We start from the raw sequence: 13,353 nt of genomic DNA, 5'->3' as shown, positions 1-13,353 counted from the left end.
TTAAGTTTGTGTCAAATATATCTTGTTAAATGAATGTGAAAACTTGTTTTGTATTTCTGGTGCATGGTTTACATGGTATTGTTTGTGATCTTTGTTGAATTCCAACATAAGAGAAAACTTTGTTACTGTAAAGGTGATCACTCAAATAGGTTATCTAAGAGTGGGTTGTAGAGTTTCGCTACTTGGATATATATAGTCAAAATCCCAGCTGGACCCAGTCCAAAGCAACCTGCTGAGCCTGCTTTGAGCAGGGTGAGGTGGAGCAAATGATCTCCAGAAGGCCTTTCCAAGTTCAACTGTTCTGTGATTCTGTGTAGGGTTTCTTTGTGTTGAACAATTTTCATGTTTATATTCTTGGTGTAAGACTTCTTTTTTTTAATCAACAATGTCCTAGTTTGGATGAAATGATACAAAAGATCCTTCTTTAAGTAGGTTCACTCCCCCTCCCATTAGCACACAGCATGTATTTTGTAACTTCCAGCCTGCTGAAGTTGTCTTCAGGTCTTGCCTCTTGCCACCCTCTGGTATGGAACAGTAGGTACTTCAGTAACTCTCTTCAAGCAGATGAAATATTTTTATCTTTACTATGTAGGTGGCATGTATGTTGCTTCATTTATTGTTTTAGCCTTGAAGTCATCCCTGTTTAAATACTGTTGTACTTTTGCATGAATAATATTTACAGATAATGGGCTTCATTTGCCTTGTAGAAGAACCTGGGGGCAGGGAGACTCTGATATTCTGGAAGACTCTCCCTGGGAGATTTCCTGAGTTCTGGGAAGTGTGTTTCACTGCATTTGATAGAGAAATGATTTGTTCCACTTCATCTGGAATTTGTAAAGGTTCACAAACCTCTCCAAGTTCAAGACGCTCTTACTTGAAACCTGTAAGGGTTGTAGAAGGTATGTGCTTGAAACAGGGCCCTTCAACAACATAGTGCTTCCCAGCCATGTCTGGTTTGCCAACTCATGGTATTTCTGATGCTGTTGTTACATCTTTGCAGTATGATGACTGAGCATGAATTTAATAATTCACAGCTACTGCACTGAGGTGTGGTTTTGTGGGGTTTTTTGTTTGTTTGGGTTGGTGTTTTTTTTTGGGTTTTTTTGTTGTTGTTGGTTGGGGTTTTTTTTGCATCAACAGCTTTCAACATTTCTGGAGCTTTACAGAGTTGTTTGCCATACTCTAGTAAATTACAGTAGTGTTACCTCAGGTTCTTCATATCTAAGGAGATTAAAACAATTGTGAAGCATTTTATCTTGAAGATGGCTCTGCATTCCTTGAAGAGTTTAGGGAAATTCCTTATCCTCTCTCTTCTTAATGAGATGAAAGCCCTAAACTAAATCGCAGAGAAGAAATCCTTTGATTTTTTTTTTTTTATTATTATTCCCGTATTCAGTATAGCTTATTGCCTGTTTCATGCTTAAATCTTGCTTCAGGGAATTTCCAGGTACACTGTTTTGAGTATGTTTGGTCATGATGTCACTCAGCAGAGAAGTTTTGACTAGATGTTTGCATCTAATGATTTTTACTCAACCTTCAGTCATGTTTCTTATGAGGTTATATTCTGTATTTGAAACAGAGGACTTCTTTAGCTAGCTAGGAATGGACTTGACACCCCTTGTTCAGCAGCAGAAGAACATTCTTTTTGGGGGAGGATTGGGTGGGGGTTTTGTTTTTGGTTTTCTTTGGGTTTTGTTGGTTTGGTTTGGGTTTGGTTTTTTTTTTGTTTGGTTTTGTTTTTGTATCCTTATCTTTTTGCTTTTCTTAATACTTGCATCTGGTGTATTTATATATATTTCCTTTGAATACATGCTTGACTTTCCTTTCTCATACTTACCTGTCACAGTAGCTTAGTTATTAATTCAGTTTTTAAGGGAAGTTTTTTTTCTCTCTGGCAGTACTGCCAAGCTCCTACAAAAGGTAATTTGTAGTTCAGCACTGGCTTTGAAATTGCACAAAGCCATTACTGCCTAATGATTCCATAAGCTCAAAATGCCTCTATCATTGCTTCTTTTCTTAAGACTCATGAGAGTCTGGTTAACTCATCTGTTGGTGCTAGGCCACTGAATCCACAAGCTTTTTCTGTTTTGCTTGTAGTCAAGTATTTGGATGTTCCATCAATCTTCCGGCATACAGTACTTCAAAAATAATTACTTTTGCTGTCACACTGGTTTTGATTCCCAGCTGTCTCTAGAATCTCCACTGCTTTACCTCTGCTAGTTATTTAAACTTGGTGTATTTATTTTTGGCATTAGGTTGAGGTTGAGTAAAGGTTTAGATGTCGATGCCTCAGTTTTTATTTGAATTGTCATCTGTCAATTTACACTGTCATTTCTTTCCTGGTGGCACTTTTTGTAGTCCAGCCAACCTGTTGAAATTAGTGTGTTGCATTCAACTGGACTGAATTATTTTTTTATTCAATGGATTTTGGAAAATGCCCTGTGATCCACTGACTTCTCTCTGGACATCATGCTGCAGAAATACTACAATGGGAAAATAGAAATAACCGAGGAGCTGCGGACAACTGTGTCAAGTGTGATGCAGGCACAGACAACTGATCTAATGCAGTAGTTTTTGTCCAGCAGGATCTGAGCTGCATGTACAGCCCTAAACCTGCTGATCCTCTTGTGATTTATTTGTAACTGTTTGTCAGCTTCCCGCAGCTTCCCATGATAGCTTTTACAGCAGCTTATTGTCATGAGGTTCCAGAATCCTGGTGCATGGCAAAGTGATAACTAAGTAGCTCTTTGTTGAACTGTATCTGGCTCAGTTGTAGTCGATAAACTCATCTGATTAATTGGATGGAGTTACTGAAGTCTGTTTTCTGATCCAGTGGTGCTGAAGCACACAGGCTAACAGCTTGTGCATCGAGTGGCTCTGTTATTGTTATGTGAAAATATAGTTCACTTCTTCAGCTGGAACTTGATTGCAAGTAGGGCTTCTCTGCACTCTCAGTTGTGTTCTCTGAAAGCTGTGAAACCTTTCAGGACAACTTTCTCTAAGTCCGGTAATAGTACATCCCAGGAGTTAGGAAAATGAGCGGGTGTGACAAGAGACCAGGTTTGCCAACAAGGGAACATAACTGAGCTCAGGTGGGAGGGGTGAGGACAGAAATTAATGCCCATGGGTGTAGATTAGACTGAGATTCTCTGCACTGATGGTCTCTGCACTGATGGTCACAGGCAAAGTCTCATGGACTTCTGTGCCTGAGATGGAGAGAAACTAGTAGTATTAGAAAAATTATATTGGGTCTCTAGAGAAATATTAAATCCATTGGATTAGACGGGATTCTTCTGAGCATACTGAGAGAGCTAGCTAATGTTGCAAGCCATCTTTCTCTTCAAAAAGTTGTGGAGATTAGGGTTGCATCTCAATGACTGGAGAAAAATGTTACAGTCATCTTCAGGAATGTAAAGGAAGATTTAATTGTGGAACTGCATGCTGGTCAGCTGCAGTTTGGTCCCTGAGGAATTGTGAAGCCAGTCTGTTTAGGTGTCTGTTTAGATGGCATATGAAGGTGAAAACAGTAATTAGGAATACCAAGAATACTTGTCCACCAGATTTTCTGGAACTGTTGTTGGGAAGACTGAAGCTGTGATGCCGTCTACACTGACTATAACAAGTGTTTCACTGTGGTATTTCAGGGGCATCCTTGTGTCTCATTTAGAACATTGCAGTCTAGATGAGACTGCTCAGTAGATAAAAAGGCAGACTGGATCATTTGGCTTTGAGATCCTGATTTGGAATGTGTCATACTTAGTATCTTATCAGTGACCTGGCACAAACTGGAATGCCCTTGAATAAGATTGCGGGTCATCATTGTGGAGCAGGATGCAGTCAGTATGTTTAAAAACACAGCATGCTACTCTGAAATATATGAAATCTGTATAGCAGTTGTGTTTAAAATTTCTTTCTGTAAGTAACTGTGTTTCATTTCAGATTATGGAGCTCTGTGGTGCAACAAGACTTGGCTATTTCGGAAGAAGTCAATTTTACATTGCTTTGAAACTTGTTGCTGTGGCTCAATCTGGTCTCCCTCTAAGAGTGGAAAGCTTAAATACAGGTAAATCACAGGATGGGGGAGTGGGGATTGAGTTCGTGGTAGTTGGCTCACATATTCTTACAGAGTAACCTTGTAAATTAGTGTGATGTGTCTTGTTGCAAGGATGTACATGTTGCAAATTTAAAAAAGTGGAGAGACAGAGTGTTTTCTTACTGTGCAGTAAATATCAGTTGAAATTCTTCACTCATTGAAAAAGTATTGCATTCACTATGGGTCGAATGAACAACTTGTACCTACTACGTAGGAGCAAGTTGATTCTATAGATTACTGATGTGAGAAATTGTGTGCCATGTCCTCTGAGTAAAGTACTAAGAGGAGAATGTAAACTGGAAGAAGAATGCAGCATTTGCAGGCTTTTGTAGCTGCTGGGTTTCCAAAGCCTTGATTGTGACAAACGGAAGGTTATCTTTTCTAACATTACATTTCTTTGCACTTGGTTTGACAGTTTTTTCCCCGTCTAAGAACAGATATGAAGATTAGTTTAAGATTTTTTTTCTGAGTGAAAAGCCTTCCCAGAACTCAGCTAAAAGATCTAAAAAGTCTGTTACCAGCCAAATCACCTGTTACCCTACTTTTTAAAGGTCATCTGTGGTGTGGGTGGTGAAATAGGTGAAACAGGAGGAAGGCATCCAGGAAGATGGTTTAGAGCCACAGGAAGAGCTTTGATGTGAGGCTCTCCTGTTGCATTCTGAATAAGTAGCTCCATGTCCTTGTTGTTCTGTAAGATGAAAAGAGACTTAGGAAGATGAAGTAATGAGTTTTAAGACACTTTAGCCCTTGCATTATAATACATAACTCACAAGTTAAAAATATCTTTAGAGCACAGTTTTGCCTTAGAGTGACTTTCCTAGTAGATTTCATGTCTGTAGAATACTGGTATGATTTTTATATGCTAGTAAATAAAAGAAGTCTTAGGAGGTTTTTGTATCTAAAGGATATAGATTAAACAGCAGTTAAGGAGATTGTTAAAAACAATATGACTGAAGTGTTTGACAAAGCTATAAAAAAGAAAGGAATCACTGTGTATACATTCACAGTTGTGTTTATTCTAGGCTCATACAAACTGTTTATACTGCTTTCATGGGGTTTTGTAGCTTTTTGGAAAAGTGTATTGTATTAGTCATGTTTTGCTAGTATTCAAGTTCCTTTCTGTTTATAAGCCACTGTGTGTTTATAAACCATTTCCCTAGTTTTCCTGATGTGTTCCCTAATCTAAAGCTTTAGCAAGTTGTAGCAGAATGCCCTAAAATCAGAAGGCTGGAAGAAGAACTTCAACTCATAATACTGATAAAACTGGAACTTGATCAAACAATTACAGAATTTCTCATCAAATGCCTGTTGGAGAAGGGAAAGACATTTTTCTTGCCTGTATGTAGGCATTTTACAGGGATTTTATAAGCTTGGTGTTATTTTAATGCAAGGTGCCTTAATCAGAAAGAGCTTTTCTATTTTTATAAAAAGGAGAAATCACAATAATTTTGAAGGAAAGAAGTAAATGAAGGTACAGAGTTAACTTTAATTTCACATTGATAATTTCCTTGATTCATGACAGTATTAGAAATACTTGTAATGATTTCTGACCTTCTAGGAATAATTTTCTGTAACTGGTTCCAAGCCTACAAAATACACCAAGTACGATAGAGAGAACATTTATTTTTACCCTAACTGTTTTTAGCTATGGTCTGTTGCCTTGGTTGCAGTGGTTCCAGTCCTGTCTATGAATTTCCTGCTTCTAGAATGATTCAAGTGTTGTTGTAACAGCTAACTCAACAACTAAAATGCAGGAGGCTGATAAAATGATTCTGAGCTTTGCAAACTTAGTTCTACCCACATTACATCTCCAAGATGTTTTGAAGATGAACTGTTAGACTCCCAAACTAAGCTCTATATTCTTTCTCTCTTCAGACATTTTAAATTAGTTAAAGCTTATATTTTTGGACATCTACTTTTTAGCTCTCTGTTTTATGCATGTTTCATTGATTTTCTTAATTTTCTTCATTCATTTATCTTATCAATTTCTTTCACCTTCCTACTTGTTCTTTTTGCTTTTTCGTGTGTGTCTTGTCAGTAGACAAGAAATCTGCTTTATCTGAGTTGCTGAGTGGAAACTCAGTCAAATTTTGAATCCCAAGTCTGACATAAGTGCGGTCCAGCTGATTCTGAAGTGCTCTTTGGATTACTCAGATGGGCAGTAGAATTAGAATACTGGCATTAGTTATTATGCTACAAGCCTCCAAAGCTGTTGTTCCTTTGACCCAGAAAATCTTCCTTCCAGGAAGCTGAAAATTGAGACATGAATGAGCGGTGTCTATTTCAAAGCAATATATATTTTTTAAGTATGGAATGCAGGTTTTGGTAGAAATAAATATTAGGAAGGATGTGGGCATAAAAAGTACAGAGAACTCTTTAATATATTCAATATCAAGAGTTAGTTCCCTTCATGACAACTCTCACATTTATAATTGAGGGATTTCCGAATGGTAACAAATATTATAGTGTTGAAATGAGATTTTTCTGCTGTTACTGGAAAAAGTCAGGAGAGAGGTAAAAATAGAAGGTTAGTCATGTAGGAAGTTAGAAACAAACCTATATTTATCTAGTCTTGCTTTTAAAGAAGACAGTAGGGTATTTTGTGTTTCTTTTGAGTCCTCTATTATTTTGTGACTCGTGCTGGCACAGCCGATTGCACAGACTTCCCCTGTGTCAGTTGGATCATCTGGTGTCTGTATTTTCCTGGTTTTGCAGACATACACATTTTTGCTTGTAGGCAATGGCTTTTTCACTTTTTGCCTGGCTGTGGTTTGCTGTTTAGTTATGTTACTTTCCTGCTGCAGCATGGGGTACTATTCTCATGCAATAAACAGTATGCAATTTCATCTCGTATTTTAATATAGTTGTAGTACCACTGACTCATTCTCAGTACCAGGAGTAATTTACGTAAGCAGTCAGCAAGAGAAATTAAATTTGAGCCATGCTTGTAATTTTGTGTTGGAGACATAATTTCCAAGTAAGCTGTACAGCACATTCACAATTTATGTTTATTCACAGTGGAGCATGAAGAAGATTGCAGTTGGGAGAAAAATGGTAGAAACCTTGAAGTGGGAAATTGAAGGTTTACATAGTCTCATTTCTGTGTTGGGCTACTCTGAGCCACTGTACATAAAGCTAATGGGCTTCCTAGCATTTTGTAGAAACTTCGCATTTCAGTTGTTCATATCAAAGTGAGGTGACATTAAAATATTTGCAGTTGTATTTCTAGTATTCCCAATTAGCTAATTCAGCTTTTGTTGTAGAAGAGTATGCATAGGTGTGTTTAAGCAACAGTCACGCTCTGTGTTATTACTAGATTATATTATCTGTTGTAAATATGAACATGACATTATCTCACCAAAAGATGATGCTGAATATTCTGCAGTACTTTAGCATTTGTTTTGCTGGTAAACCATTCTATATGAATATTCTTTTTACGTGCTAGAAATAGTAGATAAATTTTGAAAATCATGCTTCAGTAATGAAATTACAAAACTAACAAAAAATAAGCTAAATCCAGGTTATCTGGTTTCTGCTGCATTTGATGCACTGTTGTGGTGCAAAGCTGTAATGGAGCAATGTGAAGCCACCTTGGTGTACTAAAGTCAGAACTTGGGTAGCAGAATCTAGTGCAGAATAGATATTTGCTTTTTCCAGCTGCCAGGTGTTGGCTTGACTATTGCAGAAGTCTCAGTGTGTAAGGAATTGACTCACATGTGAAATTTTAGCTTCAAAATAGAATAGTGTTCTTATTTTTAATTATCATGTATAGTAAATGTCCTGCTTTATTTTTTTAACAGTAAAGGACCTCCCTCTTCCCAGATTTGTTGTGTCAAAAAATGAACAAGAGTCAAGACACACAGCCTTGTATTCTTCAGATGCTGAAAACCCAGCTTCATATTCAGGTGTGATTCCTCCTCCTCCACCTGGCAGGATACAAGGCAAAAAAGGCTCTGTGAGCCATGATGCAGTTCAGCAGCGTACATCAACTGATCAACAGGTAAATTAACTTAAAAGATTAAATGGAATTCTTAATCACTACTTTGCTGTGTGGATGTCAGTTTGATAGCGCTTCTAAGCTAGTCTACTTTCAATATAGTTTCTTAAAAAATTATACTGATATATATTATACACAAAGACCATATCTGCCTCTGAAATACTTGCATGTAGAAGACATTTTTTTATGAAGTCTTAAAATCTGTGTTTAAAATATTGGCAGTAATGGACAAAGAATTGAGAGAGAAAAGAAAGTCAGTGCGTAAATTAGGATGGCAAATATATAGTTGTAGTCATTATGGTATTAATAGCTCAATTATTAAATAGTTCCCATCAGTTTCCTGGTCATTGGAACAAGTATACTGAGTGCCATGGAAGACTGAATTTCTAGTCCTTCAATATGCTCCAGTATGTGTGAATCTGAAATATTGCATTTAGGAAAAATTCTGTAAATTTTCACCATTGCTTTTCTCTGCCTTACATTTTGTTGTTCAGTGGTTTAACTCTTAAGGAGAGACAATGACAACCAGAAAAACAGACTGAAGTTTTCAAATAGCTTTTTCTTATGTTTTAATAATGAGAAACTGTTTACTTTTTTGTTCACTGGTTCTTTCATCTTCAGTGACAAGATGTCTGAATTAATGAAAACTGTAAAGACTAATAACTCTGTGCCTTCTCATGCATAACTCCTTGGTTTTACAGTCTTGATGCTTTTTTTCTGTGGGGAAATCCTTTCTGATTGTCTTCTCTACAAACAAGAGCTGAGTACAAATACTGAATTTTGCTGGATATATGTATTGAATGACCTGTTTTCTTCCCCATGGTATGCTTTTTTTCTGGGCTTATTTTGTAAAGAATCGAGGAACTTGCAAATGCCCCATAGTCACTGTGGGAATCAAGAAATCACTCATAAACATTTATTAGTCTCTATAGAAATAGCCCAGACTGATCCAGTATAAAGGAAAAGTAAATTAGTTGCGGAAATTCATAATCAGTGTTTGGCTGCCACTTCCTTTCTTCCAAAGGGGAGCTGGGGAATATAATGATGAAAGAGCTAGAATTAGGTCTCAAGATAGCTTTTTGCTCTCTAGTTTTATGTAGATGTATTTGAGAGAGCTACCAAGCCCTTTGCACATTGCAGATTTCCTACATCTGATTGTGAGGTTTTAGTTGGCTTGAAACTCTATTTTATATGCTTCCATAATGATGTTGAGTTTATTTGGTGAACATTTGTAATTTGATACCAGGAATCTGTAGTGGCATAATGTTAAAAAACAAAAAGAAAAATCTGGTGTTTGAGGTCTTCAAGTTCAGAATAAAGAAGCCACATATTCACAAAAGTGTATGTGCATCCCAATTAAATTTCTCTATCTTGGCTGATAAAAACAACTTGGTATCTCTCTTTTACACAAGTCTGTCTGGGATCATCAGAATAATGAAACTCTTTATCTAAGTAATTTGAGAGATCTGGCCCAGAAAGCAGACTTGGAAAAAATGTAACAGCACAGCGTTGAATCCAGCAGTTCTAAGTTGTATTCATGGTCTAGAATGTCCGGGAAGTATTGTCTAATTTTGCACCCTGTTGTAAAACTGACCATTCTATGGCTGATGCTACATTTCTGACTGTACAATGAACCCATTCAAGCACCCTGCTTGTCCCAGTCTAATACTTAGTGATTCAGATACCAGGCTGGAAATCGACTGAGAAAGGTGCTTGATCCCAGGTTTCTCACTTAACCATATAAATACTCTAATTGGGTACAGCTTTTATCCATGTTTCCATGGAAATTGCTGGTTTAGTTGTCTTCACCTGAAGATACCATTCAGATTTATAGAATCTAGGAAGAGTTTCAGATTCTGAATTCTCATGCCACCTTTTTGAGCAATGAGTATTCAAAGAGATGAAGCCTGACAAGTAAATCACAATCTTCCTAGGGATCACTTTTCTTTCTGGAGGAATATGTCAGTTAAGCTTGGATATTTCACTCATGGAGCTTATCATGTACTTGTTAGATAACTCCATTAGCAAATTTGGGATTTTGTTTTTTCTTAAACTTTTGAGGCTTTGAGAATGTAACCAGCGCTTGAAAATACTTTGATTTCTTAAAATGCTATGGCTGAAATATTATTTATATGAAGTCATAAGGTATCTTAGTCTTCATCTTTAAAAACTGGTTCATTTATATGTAGCTTTCCCTATTGGTTAGATTTGTCATGCATAGTATATCATAATCACAAATAATTTTCATAGAAGAGTTTTACTCAGTACATATTCTACTCAAATGTCCTAGCTAAAACTATTTATTTATCAATGCATTATTTCAGCAGTTCTCTCAATGAACTTGGAAGCAGGGAATCAGGAAATAGCAGTCAGGTTGTGTTTCCAAAGAGTAGCTACAAATGACTTTGTGGTAGCTTTTGTAGTTTATAAATATAGCACTGGGCAGAAATTTTTGTCTTTTAATATTGTTAGATGACTGAAGTCATGCCCAGCTGTCATGGAAGCTGCAGAAGTGATTTTAGGAGTCTAGCTGAGTAATGAAAGATGCTGTCACTCCCTGGACATCATGTTAACTGCGCATCCTAGTGGAGACAAAACACTGGGTGAAAATATTTTTTTGTTCTTCTGACAGAATTTCTTATTTCTCTGAAAGAGAGGCTAAGTAGATTTGTGCACTTCTACTGACAGTGTGACATCTATATGAGCACTCTGGTGACATAGGTATGCTACGACAGTGTATATACGTATCTTTACCTTGATAGTAGCAACTACGTTACTAAGTGTTAGTGTACTGAAGACTTTTTTAGAAGAAACAGCAATGTTGAAATTAGGAAGAATTTTGTGTCTTCTGAAAGTAGCTCATGAGTGACTAAATGTTCTCAGTGTTGGAAATGTTTTGTGTTTTGCTGTTAAAGCCAAAAAAATAACCAAACTTTTCTCAGTTTTGTTAACTATGATCTGATGTTGATCAGGTACTGCTTTAGGATACTTTTACCTCTTTTCCAGGAAAGGGGGCAAGCTTTCTAGCTTGAATATCTATTCAATAGATATTCAGACTTTAACATCTGACAAACACATATCTGACAAATGCTTACATTTGCTATATCCAGGTGAAAATAAAAGATGAAGCTGGCAGTACTTCTCTGCCCATGGGTGCATTAAGCATATTACTGGCACTCCAGATCATATTGATTTAGTGCTATGTCAGTGCAGACTTAGGAAGAGCAGCTCAAATTTGATACCTGTAGCAGCCAGAATTTTATCATTTCAGTTCTTTCAACTGTATGAAAACTAGTGTGAGTTTATTTCAAGGTTTTGCCAGTAGTTCATTTCTGTGGGCTTCTGTTTTGTAGATTGAACAGGTAATTTCAGATAAAACATACCTGGTATGAAATGGTTTACGTGCACAGAACTGGAAAAGATCTCATGTCATTTGCATCTAACCTTTTATTATTTTAAGAAGTTTTACTGGATGAATTTTAAAAAGATCAGAGTTCTCTCTTGAAAACTGTGAAGCCTTTTATTCCGCACTGGCTTTGTTGGGGAAAACTATTCCAGGGCCTTAGTAGGAATATTCATGGGAATATGGTGGGAATTCCCACTTAGCTCAGTCTGTTAATTTAACAACTTGGTCATTAGTATTTGCTGTAGGGCACTACCAGTATTTACTGGAAAACTATTGCATTCCACTTTGGCTCTGTTTTGCTTGACAAAATAATCCATAGTCTCATTTTCATTTCATAAAGTAGTTACCACTAATCCTTAATCCTTCTCTGTCTGTGATCTAATTTGAATTCACGCTTACTGAAAATATTTTGCTACATTTGTGTTTCTTGTTCCAAGTGATATTTCACCAGTACTAATACCATTCTGTAGGGTTCTTTCCTGGTTTTGCTTGATATGTCTCACCTTGTAGACTTTGGCAGCTGTGAATAAAGCAAATCTGTCATACTTGAGGGGTCTGATATTTGACCTGTGCATCCAGTCTTCTCTTTATGGGCCTTGGTATTAACATTCATTATACAAGAAAACCTGTATTTTGCATTTTAAAATTTGATAGCTGACTGCTTCTTATGTTCTGAAAGGGATCCATCTGTCTGCTGCCTTACGTTTGTTGTCACAATTCATAAGCAGGCTATGTAGTGTGCATAATCAGTTACCTAAATTATCAAATGAGGTTATTATCCAAATCAGTCATTCAAGAGCATTATTAGAAACTTCCCTTCAATCTTGTAATTCCCATTCTAATACAATCCAGTTTTGTCCCTTCTATAGCCCGTACTTTTACACCGTAGATACTTGTATTCATTTCCACATTGTGTTGGAACTGTCTTGCATGACACCCTGCTGAGGTATGCTCAGCTTCAGGTTAAATGTAGTGCAGTTCCTTTGTTGAGGGACTCACAAAGATGCAGTACCATATCTCATGTTATGATTGATCTCTTTTTCATTTGTCTCTGGTTTAATGATTACTTTCCTCAATTGGCTGAACCACCTTGAAAAATGTGTAGTGCTCCAAGTGGAAGTTCTCATTGAACCTTGGGCTGTTTTGTTCTTTGGTATGAAGGGCAGTTGATTACAGAAACATGGGCTCTGCCATGCAATTGCCATCCCTACATAAATCTTTTTTCACAATGGATCTGTTGACTAACTCATAAGCAGCCTGGGTGGTATCAGGACCTGGGTCACAACACCTTTAGAGCTACTCTTCAGATACCATGTCTGGCTTCATTGCCTCTAGAATTCTCCTTAGGAGGTTTTTTTCTGACCTGATGTGTGAGACCCATGAAAATTTATAATGTCATTTGTCTCATGAATGCTTATAAAATGCCCTTTTAAGGCTGAGATCTCTCTGGACAGTATTGTCCCTTTAGCACATTTTTGGGTTGCCTTATGCCAGTTTGACTTGTCTTCACGAAGGCTCTTCCTTTAGAGTCATATATTATATCACCTTTTTTAATTAACATGCTATTTTTAGTAAGTAATTGTCAGTTCAAAAATATCCAAGTTACAAGTACATCAAGTCTCAGTTTTGTAATTCCAGTCTGACAGAAATAATGCTTTTTTGTAATGTTTTTAAATGAGAATTATTTTTTTTTCTTAAGTAATATGTACTACTTAATTTTTGCCTGGTAGCTATAACTTTATTATTTAATTAGTTATTGACAAAGATGTCCTCATATGTTTGATTTAATATGAAAACGTTAACCATTTATGTCAACATGCTTTTATTTAGATATTTTCTGGAATAATTTAAAGAGCT

General features: G+C 36.7%; 1 protein-coding gene across 3 annotated transcripts in view; it reads left to right on the top strand.

The window, feature by feature from the left end:
• The first annotated feature begins 3,920 nt into the window (after window positions 1-3,920).
• The window catches only part of REPS1 (RALBP1 associated Eps domain containing 1), a 48,251-nt gene continuing 38,818 nt past the window's right edge, over window positions 3,921-13,353 (top strand). For 2 of the 3 annotated variants that reach the window (XM_015621382.2, XM_033512715.1), the window contains exons 1-2: window positions 3,921-4,063; window positions 7,894-8,093. In XM_015621382.2, coding sequence (XP_015476868.1) covers window positions 3,943-4,063; window positions 7,894-8,093 — 321 coding nt within the window. In that variant the 5' untranslated portion in view covers window positions 3,921-3,942. The remainder of the gene's footprint in view (window positions 4,064-7,893; window positions 8,094-13,353) is intronic. The other variant, XM_015621383.2, reaches the window with a different exon arrangement.

Source organism: Parus major, chromosome 3 (assembly GCF_001522545.3).
Source record: "Parus major isolate Abel chromosome 3, Parus_major1.1, whole genome shotgun sequence".
Taxonomy (NCBI): domain Eukaryota; kingdom Metazoa; phylum Chordata; class Aves; order Passeriformes; family Paridae; genus Parus; species Parus major.
Note: the sequence above shows the minus strand (reverse complement) of the source record. Positions and strands in the feature narration are given on the sequence as shown.